Raw genomic sequence first — 20,321 nt, forward strand, 5'->3', positions numbered from 1 at the left:
GAAAATATATATTTTTTTTTTTGTTAGTTGTTGGCGCATTGGCTTCTGTGGCCATATTGCACCGACCAAGGTTTTTACATTTTCTACTCTGATCCAAGCCCGAGGAGGGATTTGAACCCGCGACCTTGGGGTTGCCAGGCAGGCACTTTACCCACCGGGCTAGCCCAGTCGGCGTGAATTACTGAAATAAGTTATCTCCCTCCATGGGCTATTAGGGCTGAAAGTTTAGGGATATCCAGAGGTCAGCTGGATAGTTACCTGTGTGAGAATGGGAACACACTGTTTATTTTTATTATTAATCTTTATTATTTATTTTTCTTTTTTTGTCAAGTGCAGCAAAACCCTGTGGCTCCTAATCACTGTTGCACTGTGCAACTGATACTAATCATCTGCCTACCCCTTAACACTGGTGGCATTATTATAAAACAAGTGCTATCAAAATTACTTTGCTAGAATTCCCACTAATGTATTAAAAAATCTCCTACTGTAGCCTTTCTGCCACCCATTTAATACAGAATGTGAACACATCACTCATAAGGTTAGCTCAATTAAGAAACAATTTTGTAGTATTTTTTATAAAAATCCTTCATTTGACAGCTTGAAATATAACAGTTAAGTTTTCTAAAAACACCATAGATAGCTCATGAAAGAAAAACTATCGTAGTGTAAAGGCATCAAATTTAATTATCTCATATTCTTTTATGATCTATCTATGGTGTATTTACACCGATATTTTATAGTATAATTTAAGCTCATATCATATTATGCCTTGTGCATTTATATTTTAATATAAGTTTTCTAAAGAACTAAACAATGGTAACATTCCAAAATCAGATATTTTCGTCAACTGTTTAATATTATAAATATTCTTGGTGTTATCAGATAAGCTTGCTTTTCAAGAATCAAAACTGAAATAAATCCATTTCAGAATGAAGTGCAGCTGAACCTCTCAAAAGCTTGCAATCCATCCAAGAATAACAAATTTAGTTCTCAGGATCACTATGTCCATACCCAGAACTGATATTTTGTACGTTGAACCTCTGCCTCACAGCTATAAGTTTTTACCAAAGTTTAAAACTGTTAGGTCATGTGATTATAGCTACTGTGACTATATATGAACTAAATTAGCGAGTCTTTGATAATACTGATCAACACAATTGTTAACACAAAAGGAAACTAACTTATTAAATAGTGCAATTTTGGACGGACACACACACCTGAACAAAGATTTAGAAGTGCTAACTAAAAGTCAGTGTAGGACAAATTTCCTTGTTGAAGAATCCTGAAACTACTAACACAATTGTCAATACCAATGTTACAATCTGATCTCTTCTTTCAAGAAATGCAATATCCATTGTGAGTCCGAGAAATAGAATACTATGTTCAACCAGCATAAGTTTTTATCAGATTCCTATTTCCAGGTCTGTTTTCTGCAACTACAATTGAGATTCTACATTTAATTTTCTCTGTCCACAGTTTTATTTTATTTATTGAATTTTTTTTTTTAAGTACTACTGAATTGATCACCTATTTTAGGAGTTATATGATACAGTTAGGTTATCTGTATACAAATATAACTCTCCACATGGTGTGGTATTTCTACCATTATGTGGCTTATTCAACTGCAAATAAAATCAGGCTAAGCATCAAACACCATGCATAAAGTCAGAAGATTGCATAATTACTTGTATAATGGCCTTAAAGTTTTCAGCTATAAAAACTGCTATAGAAATTTTGGTAAACAGCCTCAAAGCTCCAAATTCTAAAAGTTTTATAAGACTCCAACACTGCTACACAGTATCAAAGGCATTGGCCACTTGCTAATAAAAATGAAATGTATCAAAGCACATTGTGATAAGGCATTGCAAATATTAGATTCCACTTTTACCATGAGGTCCAATGCTGATCTACCTTTCTAGAAATTAGAAAATAGCATATGATGGAATAAAGCAAGCTTATATAGCATCAAGCCAAAAAAAAAAAAAAAAAACCTTCCCATTTCACCCACCCATTCACTCCAAAACTGTCTAGTTCAGCCTTGAATTCATTTAAGCTGTCAACTTCCACAATGACAAATGGAAGTTTGTTCCAGCAATCAACCACCCTCTGGCTAAAGGAAAATTTCCACACATCTATTCTATAACTGCCTTTCCTCAATTTGAATTTATGCCCCCTCAGGTGAGGGGGCATAAATTCAAACTGATCCAAGACCAAGTCTTGCTGCACAAGATTTTCATGTATAAGGCACTTTTGAAAGTGATTTCAAGAAAATGATTTATTTTCTCTTGTTGTACTGACAGTCATCAATTCTACAATGACCTATACTGTATGTAATTCCACCTTTGCTGCGCACTGATAACTTTTCAATATATATATATGCAGTTGTTTCCATCTTATATTCTTCTAATACTGCACGAGTCTCGTACTTATCTCAGTTTGCTTTTATAAATTTCCAATCTTACCTTTGTGTAAGATTTTGTGCAGTTATCTTTAACTTGTGCAATTGGATAGCAATAACTTATAACTGATAATTCTATAATGGGGGGTATGATGATAATCAGCAATAGGTAACAGCAATCACTGAAATTATCCAAATAGACAGATGAACATGTATTCAAGAGAGTTAAGTTATTTGTAAATACAAATTTCTCTGTCTTATTTGTCCTTTTCCTGTTATTGATATCCCCATAATGGATGATGCCTGTTAAAATCCCCAAAAATACAATATGGGATGGGAGCTGCATTATGAGATCTTCCATATCTTGATGCCAGTATGCACAGATGAGTGACAGATTAGGACACTAAATTAAGAGTGATTTTCATCCATCAGGATTCTCACTGCAATGGCTTCAACTTACTTCTGTAATACAGTTTCCCATTATTTAGTTTTACTTGCTTCTGCTTGTTTCCACAGATTTAACTACTTATGTCAACACGACTTCTCTCTCTCTCTCTCTCTCTCTCTCTCTCTCTCTCTCTCTCTCTCTCTCTCTCTCTCTCTCTCTCTCTCTCTCTCTCTCTCTCATTTCTTTTGTCTGGGGATGAGGGGAGAAAGACTGGTCTTGTGTCTATGACATCATTTACATCCAACTCAATAGCTTCTGTGCAGGGTTGCTCTACATCCACCATATGTGGTTTTTAATTTCTGTTCTACAGGAATGTTTGAAACTGGCAGAATAGTTATAGGTGTATTATTTGCTTGGTCTACTTGAGTTCATGATGTGAGAGCAGAAATCTGGCCCAGTCTACTATGAAGTTATCTGGAAGTATTGAGTGATTTGTGTCACATATGAAAGAAATTTTTTTAAATATGTGCTTTTTTGGATTCTTAATATATAACCTTGTACTCAACCTTACATTTTCCAAATCCACCACTCCCTTTCTACATCTCACACTCTTTGGTTCTACTGCAGTTTTATAAATCATTGTGCAAGTCCTCCTTTGATCCACACAAGGTGCATATGACTAATCTCCTGTATAATATTTGTGAATGCCCAAGTTTCTAGCATTTGTAGCACACCACATAACATTTTGAATGTACAGTTTCAAGTGGCAGATGAAATAATCAGCTTACACTATAGTTGGAAGAGTTGATGAATGATTCTTTAATTCTTGGACTATTTGACTATTTCTTCTTCTGTGCTGTTTAACAGGTACCAATTCCATTCCATTAGTGGATTTTTGAAATGTTCAAAGTCACATGTGATGTCTGGAATTCTACCATATACTACAACATTCAGCACTATTCTGAATGTCTGTAATGGGAGGCTTCTATAAGTATATCTTCTGATTTTAACCTGAAAACCATTTTAGGTGTTCTACTATAATCTCCAAGCACGTATTACACAAAGGGCAAAAGGCTATTGATCAATTGATCTGCAAGAGAATGTAAAATAAAGACTGTAGAAGGATGGAGTTGGTTTGTATTGGCCCTTTGTCTTTTTTTTTTTTTTTTTTTTTTTGCACCAGTAGTGCAATGATCATCCTGAAACACCAGTCTGTGGAGTAAGTGAGACTAGTATGCACTGAATTTAAGTGTACCATAACTGCTCCTTTTCGCCCCGGGAATGGACTCCCTTCCCGGGTTACCGGCCCCGCCACGTGGAGGCAGGAGCGGTGCCAACCAGTGACCAAGCGAGAAAGAAAAATAAAAATAGCAATATACTGCTATTAAATGAGAGCATTGTGGTTGGAAGTGGTCAATAGTACAGTGGCAGCAAAACTTTTGAAGTTAGAAAGGTTGGTACTTACACTAGGAAAAATGCTAGAAAATCACCTGGTCACTATATCACTGGCACTCAGGGCCATTTAATTAAATGAGGGAATTTTTACACTTTGGGACCATTCAAAAAATTTCATAAAGTCAAGAGAGAATCAGGTAAAACATTGATTCATCATAGGTTACAGGAAGAATAGTTACATAAATATTACATTATAGACAAAAAAAAAAAAAAAAAAAAAGTAATTTGAATTGGAGTAGTGTTAGAGGAGTAGGATGGGTGGCATGTAATTTCCAAATAGCTCTTTAAGTATTTTGATAACTTAGTCCAACAAACCTATCAATACTGGTTTGTATAAGCCTAATTATAAAATGTAATCACTGTTTTAACAGTGATTACCTTTTACAAATAAAAATTTATTATAAACAAACTGTATATAAACATAGGGTAAAAGCCTTATCATCTGACACTGGAAAGCAATAGTAACCAGCATATTTATATGACACAACGGATCACTAATTAGTAGTTTACTTCTTGAAATAAGTTTTGGTGGTCAAGAAAAGAACCACTGCAATAAATACACCGGCCCCTATACATATTTTTAATAAAATAGATAAACATCTTTAATAAAAATGAAAAACTATACACAGGACAAAGACAATAAAACTGCCTGTTATTTTATATTCAATATAAAAAATAAAATACACTGATAATAACAGAGATAAAATTTATGAAGTTAAAACAACAAAGCTTTCAAAGGTGACCATATCCTCTGTCAACAGTGCAATTTTACAGTGACAGTACATCCTTAAATAACACAGTAGAATAACAGTTCAATGTTTAAAAGACCACGGGAGTTATCCTCCATACATGCATGGCCCAGGAGCAATGGACAAAACTTCACTCCATCCAAGGTTCACAGCCTTGAACACAATGAATATGGATCTCTCCTTCATTAATATTGTTTAAAAAAAAAATTCATATATTTATATTTTTATCAAGTGTATTTTATTTTATATTAAATATACAATTTTTTTTCATTTTTAAAGATATTGTCATATATATATATATATATATATATATATATATGGGTTGGTATATTTATTGCAGTTACTATGAATAGTGCATTTTAGGATAATGCATGCTTCATCCAAATCCCCTTTTATACATAAAATTAGTAAAACATCAAGTGACAGTACGTACTCAAATAACACAGTAGTATCATGCTAACACATTTATTTCCTTTTATTACAGAAAATTTATTATTAGGTGTAACTCCTGCAACTCCTTGGAGTCTATGGGCAAAAGCAACCCATGAAATATTAGGCAGGTGTTGCTAATGCAATGCTAATTCAATGTGTATAAAATAAAAGAATATAAAATAAATAATACTGCAATTAAATAAAAATAACAAAACTAACAGAGAATAAAACAGAAAATTAAAATAATCATCACACCACAGCATATACTATCTTTTCAAGAAGCTACAGCACGACCATGGCTTATGGAAGCAGAGTATTTCAATGGACAGACAAATCAGATTTTGAATTGAATGGCAAATTATTGTATGTTAATTTCCATAAAACTAATTAATCTTATTTCTCTTTTAATTTTTGTGCACTGCTATTCAATTCAGTTGCACAAAAATTAAAACCAAAGAAAAGTTACAAAGACTGGAGTAAGGCATTAACTGTATCAGTATTAGTTGTATAAAGGGAAATAAAACAATGCTGCAAGTCGAGGAATTTCATCTCATTAGTATACCAGGTAAAATCTATGAAAATATCTTAGAAAAGGATTGCACTGTTGAATGCAACCTTTGAAAAGAATATTAAAGTTTAAGGCCAAAAGAATATGCCACTATCAAATATTTGCATGTTTGTTTTGTGCAGAAATTGGCAAACGGGGGGGGGGGGGGGACTTTGTGTGTTGGAGTATTGTCTTGATGGAGTGTCAGCCATCCTTCCATGATTCAAGTCTCTTCCCTCAAATATTTTCACACAGCCTTGCCAGAACTTCAATATAGTATATTTGACTACTGACAGTCTGATTTGTGGGGCGTATTCAGTCATAATAATTCCTTTAACATCAAAGAAAACAAGAAGCATGGTTTTCATTTTTGATTTTAACATTCTTTTTTTGGTCTGAGGGATTGTTTAATCTTCCATTGCACTGACTATCTTTCAGTTTCTGAATCATACTGGAACAGCCAACTTTCAGTGCAAGTAACTACAGTACTCAGAAAGTCTGGATCTTCAATTCTTTTTCGAAACATCTTCACAAACTTGGAGTCTTCTCATTCTTTGTCTTCATTCAAAAGTTTTGGCACTATCTTAGCGCACAGTTTTCTCATGCCTAAATTTTTAGTTAAAATTTGTCTATTTCTTTGTTCATATTGAGTTCTGATGCAACCATTCAAATGCTTAAATGACAATCACTTCTAATCAATGTCCTTACCTGGTCCACATTTTCATCAGTTTTCAGGAAATCAGATGGCCTGGCTGTTCATCTTCCACATTCCCTCTTCCTTATAAAAATCGTTTGTGACATTCAAACATGTGAGCTCTTGACATAGTATCTTCTCCACAAAAGCTGGATTGAACAACTCAACTTTCAGTTGGTTTCCTTTAGTTCTGTTAAAAATCTGAGGTTGAATCATTGTTCGATTCTTTTGTCTGTCATTTTTCCAGCAAACTGCAAAAACACAAGGTAATAAAAACCTCTCTCATTGCAAAAAAAAAAAAAAAAAAAATGAATGTGTTAGAACACGATTTGGCTGCCAACTAGGGAAAGATCAAGGTCAACTGCTGTACCTTCCTTTCAGAGGTGCCACCTGGCATATAGTAGCTGCATGCACAGTCTTCTTATTTAATAGCCACATTTTGTATCTACTGTCCTCACAAGGTTGCCTGGGTAACAAAATTGACAATATTTAGCATACACTGCCCTATTATTAATGTCTGGCAAACTGCATATCTATAAATAACCTTTACTTACAGGAAAACTAATAAGTGCTCAAACCTTTAGCCCTTATGACAGACTAGTCTCCATGGAACACTTCTCCAGTTTCTTGTAAATGTCCTTTGATATTTTCCACCAATCAGCCTCCAAAGTAGCAACCAGCTCAGAGTGCCTAAAAAACAGCCAAACTATTTTTTGGGCAGTCTCTCTCTCACACAAGAGCAACTAAACAGACATCAGCATTCGTGGTTTTGCTCAAAATAACCAATGTTTCCAGGTCAAACCAAGAAAAACAGCCACAGACCATCAACACTATCTCCGCAGAGCTTCCACTGGCATTCAGTTAAGGAAAGCAAGCCTTACATCAAACTATAGCACCTGGCATGAGTTTATAGTGATTAGTGGCTTGTGGACAGCTGCACAACCCATATAATGCCAAGTCCTGCACACTGTACTAGTACTGACATGTATCCCAAATGTCTCGGTGAGGGCATGTGTGCTGTGAAAATGTTAACCTGCATCTCGAGCAGGCAAATCTTTGCAGGGGGGGGGCTCTCCTGTCACATAGAATATCCTCCTTATGTCGTTGTTTAAAAATTGGAAAATTGAAAATCAGAGCGTGTGTAAGGCAAGTAATAATAAGTTCTTGTTTAACTGACTTTTTTTTTTTTTTTTCCCAGTTTTTAAACAACACAGGAGAGATACAGCTCCTATTCCTGTAAAGTTGCATGGATAATATATTTACTATATTCAGAGCAATTAATATGCAGTATTTCAGTCATAAAAGAAAAGAAAAGAATTTGAAAATGAGATTATCAAGCAGGTTTTTATAAATGCAAATTGTTAAATACTAGGATTTATTGTATCAGAGCAGTGAAAGTCTGAAATAAAGTGGAATGTGTTATTTCAGGTTTACTCCAGTCAAATAATGGAAAGTATTTAGACTTCTACCAAAACAAATTGGTAAAACCTAGGATTTACCAGATTTCAGGGGGAAATGTGTGTGTGTGGGGGGAGAAAGACTGGCACTACAGTGAGTGTTTTTTATCGATCAGATATATTTAATTTCTCTGAAAATCTGAGATGCTACAGATAATTGAATACTATTGGGAAATCTCTCAAAATGTGCCATTTAGATAAACATTCCAGCTGTACATCAACTCCTGCAATCTGATACTGGTATGATTATTTTCATTAGGTTTACTTATAAAACTTTAAATTAAGAGATCAGAAATGATGCACGTGATTTGTATAGGGGGGAAAAAAAGGTTCAAATTTTAGAAGCACAGTTGCATATCTTTCTCTTAAAAATCAATGAAGCTGAGGTTCATTTGCATCTATACACAGAGTGACAATATGATAGGAGGGCTCATAAGCTTTCAGGGTTATGCTGAGTACACCGTGTTGGTAGTATTCAGCTTTATGAGGATAAGTTTCTTGGCATCTTCATGTACCAGAGAACCATAACTAAAAGGTACTATTTGCTATTGAGTTTTGGGCACAGTGACTTAAAGCATATCATACCATTGTGTATTACAATTGTACAGTATGTTGATGAGCCAACTTGCATGTTTTGAAAGCTGAAAAATACAGAATAACTCATGGGTTCCACTACACTCTCGACTGAAGAAGCCTTTAGAAATTCCTCCAGTCATTGATGAAACTAAAACCCAGACTGCTCCACATGAGTGACAGATGGTGAAATTCCTACACTTCAGAGGACAGGACTAGATTAAATAATAATATTTATTTAAAATAATGAAATAATAGTGAATGGAACGAAGGGTTGCTCTTACGAAGAAAGGCTCTAATTTTGCAGATTACAGTGTCTGGAGACTAGGCACCGATGAGGTGATATGCTGATGGGATTCTTCCTCTTGCTCAGAATAATCACTTGAGAGGACATAAATTCAAATTAAGGAAAGACAATTATAGGATAGATGTGCAGAAGTTTGCATTTAGCTAGTGGGTAGTTAATTGTTGTTGTGGAAGTTGATAGCCTAAATAAATTTAAGGCTGAGATGGACAGATATTTGGAACGAATGAAGGGGTGAAATGGGAGCGGTTTTTTTGTCTGATGCCGCATAAGCTTGCTTTCTTGCATCATATGCCTCTACTAATGCTAAAAATGTCAGGGGTGTCTGTTGGCTCCCCATGTCATGGTAGAGACGATCTGAGATTTTTTTTTTTTTTTTTTTTTTTCTTAAGGGAAAGAGTTCATAACTGTTATATATGATGCAAAGTTAATTTTCTACCAAAACATAAAAATATTGGGGCAGAAGTACAGGAACTTGCTTCCTGTACTTCCACTTACCAATATTCCAGTATAGAAACTAACAAGGAATAAGAAATAATACCAATAAGAAAATAAACTTTTAACAAAATTGCAAATATATACTACTGAGATAGACATCAACTCTAAAAAAGGAAAGTAATAACTCCAAGTCAATGTCTGAATCAGGCCTACAACTTTTTTTATTCACAGATGTATATATCATATATATGAAATACAATAATAACAGAGCACACAAAAATAGCAGATGTACTCTGAACAAGAATAGTTAAAATTTGTGATTAATTTTTTATATAATAGATGCAATACAAACTAATAAACAAAAACTGAATAAAAGTGCATTCTATAGAATACAATATTGAAAGTAGAGGCCAAAAATGAATTTTAGAAATACAATCTGCCCTGGAACTGAAAGCATACTCATCTAAATGTCAGAGCTATGAGATCAAGTTTTTGTCTGGTATAATTGATATAGGATAGCAGGTGTGTTTTGCTCAGTCAGAGCAACTTTCAATTTGTGGCCAATGCACCTGTCATTTACCTTCATTAATTCTTGTTTTTCACGTGAGTACAACACACAAACACTTAGCTGATTAAATGATAACCATAAGAAGTCTGGTGATCACATTCCCCCAACTATAAATTCAAAACTGACAATTAAGTTTTGCAAGCAGAAGGGAAGGCACATTTTGCCTTTCTTCTGCTTATAAATCTGGACTCTGCTGCACTAAATGAGAGTTGTGGATATTCTTATGGATGGATGGGAAAGGATTTTTTACTGGATCTATTGTCGTTTAGCTACTATCCAGACTGATCTCAGATTACCACATTACTACTGTCAATCAATGAGCAGAGAGGTTGTGATATTTAATGGGGTACTGAGCTATAAATTTAAAAGGGCTGCACTGCTACTGAATTGGGGGAGCAGACTGCCTGCTGTGTGACCAGTTTGTTAGCGCTAACCAGATGAAGGGGAGGGCATTATCCAAACTTCTGTTAATAACACCACATTCAGACAATAAGAACTGTCTGAATGTGGTGTAACTCATTGGATTTCTTCCTTTACGTTTTGGAGAGTAACTTGTTAGCATTCTGGGTTTGTTTTCAAATTGAAATCATGCAGCACCATGATTTAAGTCCACATCACTTGCTGGAATATTACTTAATCTTATATGACTGCTGTGCTCTTTTATGGGCAAGTTTAATTTCTTATAAGTTTGACAACATTCAAATGGAGAGTTGTTCTGAACATGAGTTTTAATATCACATTGGTTGGAAAAGAAAAAAAAATTGATTCTGTGCCCTCTTGCTTATCCTTGCAAATTTTCACAATTGTCATGAATTTCTGTATGAAATTACAGAGGATAGGAACATTCTTCATGCATGAATAATCACTCCTGATAATCAGATCAAGAGCGTTACTCTCCCTCTTGTTGCCTCTCTAACATGCTGCTGTAGAAAACAATCATCCAATAACTCCACAAAAACCTTGTTAGTGTGCGAGTGACCAACAACAAGTTCCAGTCTATATATGGGAATTTAAAATTTCCCCATCATAAGACACTGATTTACTAGCCTACTATTTCTCTGTATAATGGTTCATTGCACTCAGAGTCATTAGGCCTATAACAAACTCCTACCCTCATTTTTGCTTTCCAAGTGCTAATGTCAGACCAAACTGACTGAACATTGCACTGTCCATCTATGGCAACTGGATACACTTCCTTAGATTTTATGTGTTTCTTAACTAACAGTATAACACCTCCTCCCTTCCTATCCTTTCTGTACACACTGCACTCCCCAAATTCCAAATCTGCATCCCTTATATCTGAGTGACACCACATCTCTGATATCTCAACAGTATCTGCCTTGGATGTGTTAACCAGCACTTCAAATTCATCAAATTTATTTACTATACTCCTATCATGGTATACATCCAAGTATACATGCACCTGTTCTTACTCTTAGTTACTCTTAACACAGCCCATGTATTTACTTGTTTCATGACTCCCAGCTGTTTCTAAAATTTCCAGAAACTTGCTTTCGAGGCTGCTGCTCATGCCAATAGAAGTAGTGCAAGAATCATTTCCACCTCTGCCTGCAGCTACTGTTAATCTATTAGTCTGTGAATCCCCCTAAGCTAGCAGTTATGCACTGCATTTAACATATTGAACAATTTAACAAATACCATACATACAGCACACTAAAAATTTCACCAAAAATGTTTGGGGGAAAAAAATAATAAAATAAAATAAAACTCTGAAATTACCAACTGTAACTTCTGTTAAAGCAAAACAATGTATTTAGAATAGTTTATTTAGAGCCCAGGGAAATTGTTTGATATTGTTTATGAAGGTCATTTCATGTTTCCAGCAAGTAAATATAATAACACAGTGATTTAATATGTGGAGGGGAGGGGGGTTAACCAGTTGAAAGCATGGACTAGAAAAGTAGAGTAGAAAAATTTCTACTTTATACAGTAAAATCCATTCTCTGTACAAAACTCTAAAGTATTTTCACTAAACTGCAGCACTATAATGATTTTTTTTAAGCAAAACATTTTTATATACTCATATACTAAATTAAATCATGTCTCCTCAAATGCACTTTTATATCATTAAATAAAGATATTTTAAAATCTTGTTAAAAAATTTTAAACTGTTGTTAGTATATATACAGGGTGTCTCAAAAATATTGGTACAAACGTTTAGGGGAGGTAGATAACATCTAAAGGAATGTGAATTGCATAGAAACCCATAACCAGAAATGTCACGGGAAAGCAGTAGCAGAGGCACAAGAAGCAGAAATGACACAAAACAGTAATTAGTAGCAAACATTTATTTGACATAATATTAACAATGGAGTACAAGATGGATGCATTTCATGACGTTACAACAGATGCTCGAAGGTTTCACCATGAGACACGATGCATGCATGACACCGAAGCAGCATGGATTGGCGAACATGGTCGAACACACCTGGAGTTTCTTTGACAGTAGCAGCAGCGCAGACGAGTCTCGCCACGAGATCCATTTCCGTCTCCACAGGCGATTCATACACGATAGATTTGAGGGCCCCCCACAGAAAGAAATCAAGGCTCGATAAATCAGGTGAGCATTGGGGGGGGGGAGCACAGGCAACAGGTCCACCACAGCCAATCCATCGATGCCCAAAACGCCTGTTTAGATGGTCACGAACATAACTTCCATAATGGGCAGGCACCCCTTCATGCTGAAACCAAATGTTGCATCTCACATCAAGTAACCCTGGTAGAACTTGTTCAAGAAAGATCCGATATTTAGGGAGTTCATGCGGGATGGCAACAAGTATGGGCCGACTAAGCAGTCACTGACCATACCTGCCCACACATTTATTGCGGAGCAATGTTGTGCTGCATGAGGGCGCACACTGTGTGGGTTGTCGTGAGCCCACACACAAGCATTGTGCTGATTGAATAAGCCTTCCCAAGTGAAACCTCATCTATGAACAAAACACAGGCTGGAAAATTCAAGTCTTGAACACTTTCTTCGAGAAACCACTGCGCAAAAGCCACACATGCAGGATGATCTTGGGGGAGCAGTAACCGAACCCTTTGGAGATGAAAGGGGTGTAAGGAATCGTCGTGCCAGACACGCTGTACACTGCAAAAAGACACTCCTAACGCAGAGGCAACAGCACGTGTGCTGGTAATAGGATTATTCTGGACGGCATTCAACACACTTTTTTCCATGGCGGGAGTTCGCGTCGAACGTGGTCTGCCCGCACTACTCCTGTTACCTCTAAATGACCCATAATCGCACAAATTGTGATGCACACGCGCAAACAAACGGTGGTCCAGTACATACATGTCTGTCTGGGATTTGTTGAGTGGCTCATCCATTGCCCTCTGCTAATCCATACACTAGGTGCATGTCTGCCAGCTCACTGTTCGTATATCGATGCATGCTCTTCGTGCGGCGACTACCGACTTACGGTGGCGTTTCCGGTTATGGGTTCCTATGCGATTTGCATTCCTTAAATGTTACCTACCTCCCCTAAACGTTTGTACCAATATTTTTGAGACACCCTATCATAAATCTTATAGTTATCCCAAATGTCATGCATTTTTGGAAATGAATGTTTTATTTTTTGGAATACATCCTCGCAGTTCCCAATTTATAAACTTTCACTTTATGAATGACTTTTTTAGAAACACACACATGGTATTTATAAATTAAGAGGTTACTGTATTAGGATAACTGTTGTCAGTTAAACTAGTTCTGGTGTAGTTCAAGATGCAGATCTTGAGAGCTACTGGCATACAGGTCGAGGCCCTTGATAACACTTCCTTCTGAAGATGGAATTGTTGGAGAGATGGCTTAAAAGCACTTCTTATTCATGTAACTTGCCCTGTGTATGTTGACATTAATTAGATTGGATATTTGGAAGGGAATGGCCTTATTTCTTTGCAGTTACACAGGAAATGTTCTATTCAGTCAGGAGTGTGTGAAAATTATCCAGCATCACCCTGCCATATTCCCAAATTATAGGAATAGCAACCACATATCCAAGAGACAGCTCAGCAGAGGATAAATGCAATATGCCAAGGCTGGGATCACTAAATAAAAATAAATACTACTGCTAGAAGAGGGTCTCCCATACAGGGCACATTCTTTTAGAATGCAAAACCTGTAATTGCCAGTAGGCCCATTCACAGCTGTGAGATCTAAGTTTGTCTGTAATATTTGCTATAGGAAAGCAGATGTGTTTGGTTAAGTCAAAGCTAGATAAGCAACTTTCAGTTCTGCAGTCAGTGCACCTTTAATTTATCTCCATACTGATTTATACATTAGTTAAATCTAATTTAACAGTTGTTAATAATTAAACCAGAATAGCGATGGGATTAATCTTAATCTGAAGATTTAGTAAGAATGTCAAATGAGCACTTCCTCTAAGTAATTTATTGCAAGTTAATGCTTGAACCATGTTATTTTTTTAATAAGTTTAATTTAGAAACTATCTTGCTAATTAATATGAACACTCAGTGGCTAAAATTATTAGAAACACTATCCTGACATTTTGCAACACTTCCAATTCATGTTTCCTACACAAGATATCAAGAAACTTGTTCTTGATATCTACAGAAGAAATCCTAGTTCTAACCATATAATGCATTTATATGGTTGTGATTTATTAGACCAAACAAACCTTTTCAGTTTTCTAGTAGTGATCTCTGGGTTGTTATTTTGCCCATTTCCTTGTCATATGCAGACTTAGGAAGATAATTAAGTGGTGAGTAACAGGATTTTCTGTGGCTGTCACTTAGGGTGCAAAATGTCCAATACTAAGTATACAAAGACACTACATGGATCTTGTTCATATCCTTGAAAAATTTTAAGCCATTCTTATGATACTCTAATTCAGTGTTTCCTAAACTGGGGTCAATAGACCAGTTACGGGGGGGAGTCCATGAAACGGTGGACGACCATACATATATATATGCATATGTTATATAAAGGAGTCTGCAACTTTTTTTTTTTTTTAAAGGAGTCCATAAACTTTTTTGATTTTTGAAAGAGTCAGTATATCTCAGTAGTTTGCGAACGACTGCTCTAATTCATATCTCCCCCACTACCTTTCGTACCATGCCTTTACAGGCATGTTTACTGGACAATTACTATACCATGCAAAGTATAATCTGCAATAGTCTGCAGTAATAAACTGCAGGCAAAAGACATATCTTTTGTCTTACTTTCTGTCTTGTGCAGAAGCACAAGACAGAAAGTAAATATACTGCAGTATTTTATAATTCTATGTGGGGAAGTGTTCCTAATACCTGCTTGCCAAGTGTAAACTGCAACATTCTAATAAAAGTAACATACGTACCTGTTAAAATTGACTGGTCAACTCTTAATGTAGTAGAATAAATTTTCATTAATCGAATATCAGCTGGTACTTTGTCTCCAACTGAAAGATAAAATTTATTTTAAGAGATGTAAACACAGAATATTGGGTAACCTTTTGGAGGTTAATACAAGGTAAGTCAAAAATAGCTTCACAACTTTAAAAGTTTGTAAATGTGTTCACTACAATCAATATGTGCTAACAGTGACAGAAACAGAGTTAAATTTGGAGTTTTTATTCTCCTTTATTATTGACTGCAGTAGCAACCTACAGTGCTGCCATAGTGTAAACAGAAATGGTAACATACATTGATGCCAAAAGAGCACGATGCATTTTTGGATGAAAGAAACAAAGTCTATGATACAAATTAAGTGGAAATATCATACAAGTTTGGCAAAACCCCCACAGCAGATATTCCGTGCACCAAGGTAATAAAGACTAGGCCTATGGTAAGCAAGAAAACTGCTGAGCAGTGAAGAATTTCATTCACAATCTACAAAAAAGGCTTTATGCTGGTCTGATACTAGTATCAGACCAGCATAAAGCCTGGCATACTGAAAATTGTAGAGAGAATCATTTAAAAGGTTGCTGGCGGTACACATCGTTACAGATGAAGACAAGATCAGACATTAAGCATTCTGTTTGGATATGTTTACTAAGATGAAAAGCTGCTTAAATATTTTGTATTTGTTGAAAAATGCATGTTCCACATCATAAGCAAAGTGAACACATACCTGAGTGTATGGAAATATAAAAACCAAGGTGTTTTTGGAACATGTCTGAGACATTTCCATGTTTTGTACTGCAAGTTTCAGAAAGGTGAAACTGCTCTTCATAGAAAGAGCAATCATCAGTCTTGTTCATCAAGACATAATGGAGAATTATGTGATAAATCCTGACAAACCAATATGCTCTTATTGTACACTCCCCCAACACTTCTATAAGGATGTTCAGGCTTTATCTCCACTTTCCAAATCATAGGACACACGTCCAAATCTGTGGCTAGCTTGCTCATGAAACCTCACGACTCAACTTTTTTTTAAGGCTACATTAAACACCAGATGCACAAGCCCCACTTTTTATAATGCAGCCACATATGAATGCTTTGTGTTAATTTATTTTTCATGATCAACAATACTATACCCATTATAAAATTAACTTTTGTATCGGAAAAATTTTTTATTTTAATTTTTTTTTTTTAACTTAAGACAGGCTAATTTTCACAAAACAAGATTTAAAGACTATAACAAGGTTGTATAATCATTCATTTTTCACTGAATTCTTTTTATAGAACACTTAAAGTACAGAAAATTATTTTCATAACTGTGGCATTTTAGTTTTAAAAAACATAACACATTTATAACTTCTCTAACTTAATTTATTGAAATCGAAAAAAAGTTCTCCAGTGAGACAAAAAAAAAAAAAAAAAAAATTTGATTTCAATCAGTCTAAAACTCAATCCTGTCTTACATCTTGCAAAAAAGGTTTCTTCTGTTCTTATACTTATCTTCAATGACACTCAGATTTCTAGACAAGATCACATATTTCTATTAGGTATTACTCTGACTTCTAACCGGTCTTGGCATAAGCACATCACAAATATTTCTTCCTGTGCATCTAAAAAACTGGATTTTCTCTTTTGCTCTCAGTGCTACTTTTAGCATTCAGCATTAGCAGAGGCATTTGATGCAAGAAAGCAAGCTTATGTAGCATCAGCCAAAAAAAAAAAAAAACTTCCACTTCACCCCTCTGTTCGTTCGAAACACCTGTCCAGCTGAGCCTTAAACTTATTTAGGCTATCAACTTCCACGACAAGGGATGGAAGTCTGTTCCACCAACCAACCACCCACTGGCTGGCTGGCTGGCTGGCTGGCTGGCTGGAGGCAAATTTTTGCATGTCTATCCTACATCTTTCTTTCCTCAATTTGAATTTATGCCTTCTCAGGTAATTATTCTGAGAAAGAGGAAGAATCCCATCAGCATTGAGCATGCAAAAACCATTTAAGGATTTATACACCTCAATCAGATCACCTCGCAGGTGCCTAGTCTCCAGACACTGTAATTTGCAAAACTTAAGCCATTCTTTGTAAGAGCACCCCTTTGTTCCATTCACTAATCTTGTTGCCCTTCTCTGTACTCATTCCAGCAGCTCTACATCCTTCTTGAAATGAGGCCTCCAGACCTGTATACAGTACTCTAGGTGTGGTCTGACCATTGCCTTATACAAGGGAATAATCACCTCCCTATTCCTGCTAGAAAAATTCCTATATATCATTGACAATACACCATGAGCTACTCTTGCAGCCCGTCTGCACTACTCAGAGAACTTCATATCTGCCTGCACAACCACCCCCAGGTCCCCACTTTCCTTACAAACAGCTGCTTACTCTGTACAAATCTGCCATACCATGGAATATTGTTGTTCCACATCTGGGGCAGTACCCCTAAAACCTCTCTCAAACTTCTAGATTCCCTTCAAAGGAAGGCAGTTAGGTTAATTAATGGTCTATTTCTAAGTCACACACACACACTATATATATATATATTTTGTGTACATATTGTGTATTATAGCTATAGTTAAGTCATTGTCTGGCTGCTTAGCTAATGGGAAGCGAAATTAGGAAAGTAAATAGAATAGAAATAGACACTTCTGCTCTCGTATTATACTAATAGCCAAAAGTGTGGAAAATTTTTGTTGTAGGAAAGTAAACAGTATATGACTGAAGAACATAAAGTTGGTGCTCGGGTTATCTGGAAGAGCAATTTCCCCATTCATTTTAGTAATGGCTCTGGACATGGTAGATATATGATTCCAGAAGTGATTGCCTGTATATCTATATGCATCAATATCTTATAATTATACTTACCATTACTGTATATTCTTAAACTTATGCTGTTATAATTTAAAAAAAAAAAAAAAAAAAATTTTCTTCTTTATACTCCAGCACAATCACCAGGTCAGTTGAGTTTATGATAAATCAATCAATACAAATTTTAATTGTATTTAGTAGTCACAGGCTTGAACCCCAGTCCACTCAGCTACATCAGGCCTAAATAAATTTTCTGTTTATACTCCTGGTGGACAACTACATGGTCAGAGGAGTCCACAAGATCAAAAGAATGCAAGAAACAGCATTGTATTTAACAGTCACGGGCTTGAACCCAAGTCACTCAAACCACAGGGTTTTTTTTTTTTTTTTGTTAGTTGTTTGTGCATCGGCTTCTGTGGCCATAATGCACCTCCCAAAGTTTTTGTACTACTCTGATCCAAGACCGAGGCGGGACTCGAACCTGCGACCTTTGGGTTGCCAGGCAGGTACTTGACCCACCCAGCTAGCCTGGTTGGCCTCAAAGCACGTATATTTACGAGTATGTACCCTCGTACTTGACCACTGGGCTACAGAAAACTTACTGACTGATATGTGATAGGTAACTGACTGATATGTGAAATGGTATCTCTTCAGGATGCCACACCATTTAACTATTTCAGCAAAATATGATGAAATAGTCCATATTATACAGTTTATAATGTTTCAATAGTTTCCTGTACATACATCCTAGCATTGTAGCCAAAAAATTATTTAAATGAAATGAGTTTTTCATGGGTTTATTTAAATGTGTACAGGTAACTGTCGCATCTACGTTATGTTAGCTTTACTTTAATTGAAAAAAAAATATATATATATATATATATATATATATATATTTTTTTTTTTTTTTTTTTTTATTAATGGTTATGTTGTAGGGATTGTAAATTAAAAGTTAACAGAACTATTTATCAAATAATTATCCATAAGGGCTGAACAACTTGTTCCAAAACACACACATCATAAACAACAGCCATATGACTACATCCAGGTGCATAGCAAATATCTTAAACAGTGTGAATATGTTAAAGAAATGGACAGAACAGGTCACCAAGAAAATGGGGCAATGGAAAAAAGAAAAACAGATTTGCAGATTTTAGCAAAATGCTTTCGGACTGAGACCAAGGAATTATTCATATCAAATCAATAAAGTTATTTAGCCTCAAACACAGTGTATTCAAAGCCCTAATAAATTTATGGGATTCTTCCTCTAGCTCAGAAAAATCACCTGAGAGGGCATAAATTCAAATTGAGGAAAGACAGATGTAGGATAGACGTGAGGAAATTTGCCTTTAGCCAGCGGGTGGTTGGTTGGTGGAACAGACTTCCATCCCTTGTGGTGGAGGTTGATAGCCTAAATAAGTTTAAGGCTCAGCCGGACAGGTATTTGGAACGAACAGAGGGGTGAAGTGGAAGTGGGTTTTTTTTTTTTTTTTTTTTGGCAGATGCTGCATAAGCTTGCTTTCTTGCATCAAATGCCTCTACTAATGCTAATGCTAAATTTAAGAACAAACACATTTAAATTTAAGAATGAACATCTACTAAACTTTATATTAGACACTGGAAAATACAGACTTAAAACAAATAATTTAACACAAAACAGAATATTGTAGGATTAAGTTTCTAGGCAAAAGGTTTGACCGACTTAGTTGGAAGGATATATTCCAAAAATACTATCTTATTGCTGAAAATAGCAATTATACCTAGATTCAGCCACCCATAGGATTAAGTATGTAATTACAAAGCAATAGCCAGACTTAGTAATGACACAAAACTGTTACTATAGTGAAACCAGTTACAAAAAGGTTTGTTAATACAGACCATAGACATTATTACAGGCGATCTAGAAATTACAGAAGGTGAAGAACTGAGAAACCTTATGAAACATGGTTTTAAATTTAGGTCTAACTATAAGAATAATTTTTAAAAACTTAGAAAACAGCTACTGTGATCTGGTGCAATTTAGTTACAAATTATCCCCGAAATCTGAAACATCAATCGCAGATTTCAATGGCTGGATAAGAAAGGTACTGGACGATACCCCACAACATACCACTGTCACTAAATCTTTTTTTTTTTTTTTTTAAAGATGACATA

The 20,321-nt window shown here is 35.5% G+C and overlaps 1 protein-coding gene across 1 annotated transcript in view; it reads right to left on the reverse strand.

The window, feature by feature from the left end:
• The window catches only part of LOC150086009 (calcium-transporting ATPase sarcoplasmic/endoplasmic reticulum type-like), a 516,950-nt gene that overhangs the window by 283,813 nt on the left and 212,816 nt on the right, over positions 1-20,321 (reverse strand). Inside the window, 1 exon segment of the mRNA XM_090374328.1 lies at positions 15,340-15,420. Within this exon segment, the coding sequence (XP_090230454.1) occupies positions 15,340-15,420 (81 nt within the window).

The sequence above is a fragment of the Mastigoproctus giganteus genome, chromosome 5 (assembly GCF_048544385.1).
Source record: "Mastigoproctus giganteus isolate SK-2022 chromosome 5, ASM4854438v1, whole genome shotgun sequence".
NCBI lineage: Eukaryota > Metazoa > Arthropoda > Arachnida > Uropygi > Thelyphonidae > Mastigoproctus > Mastigoproctus giganteus.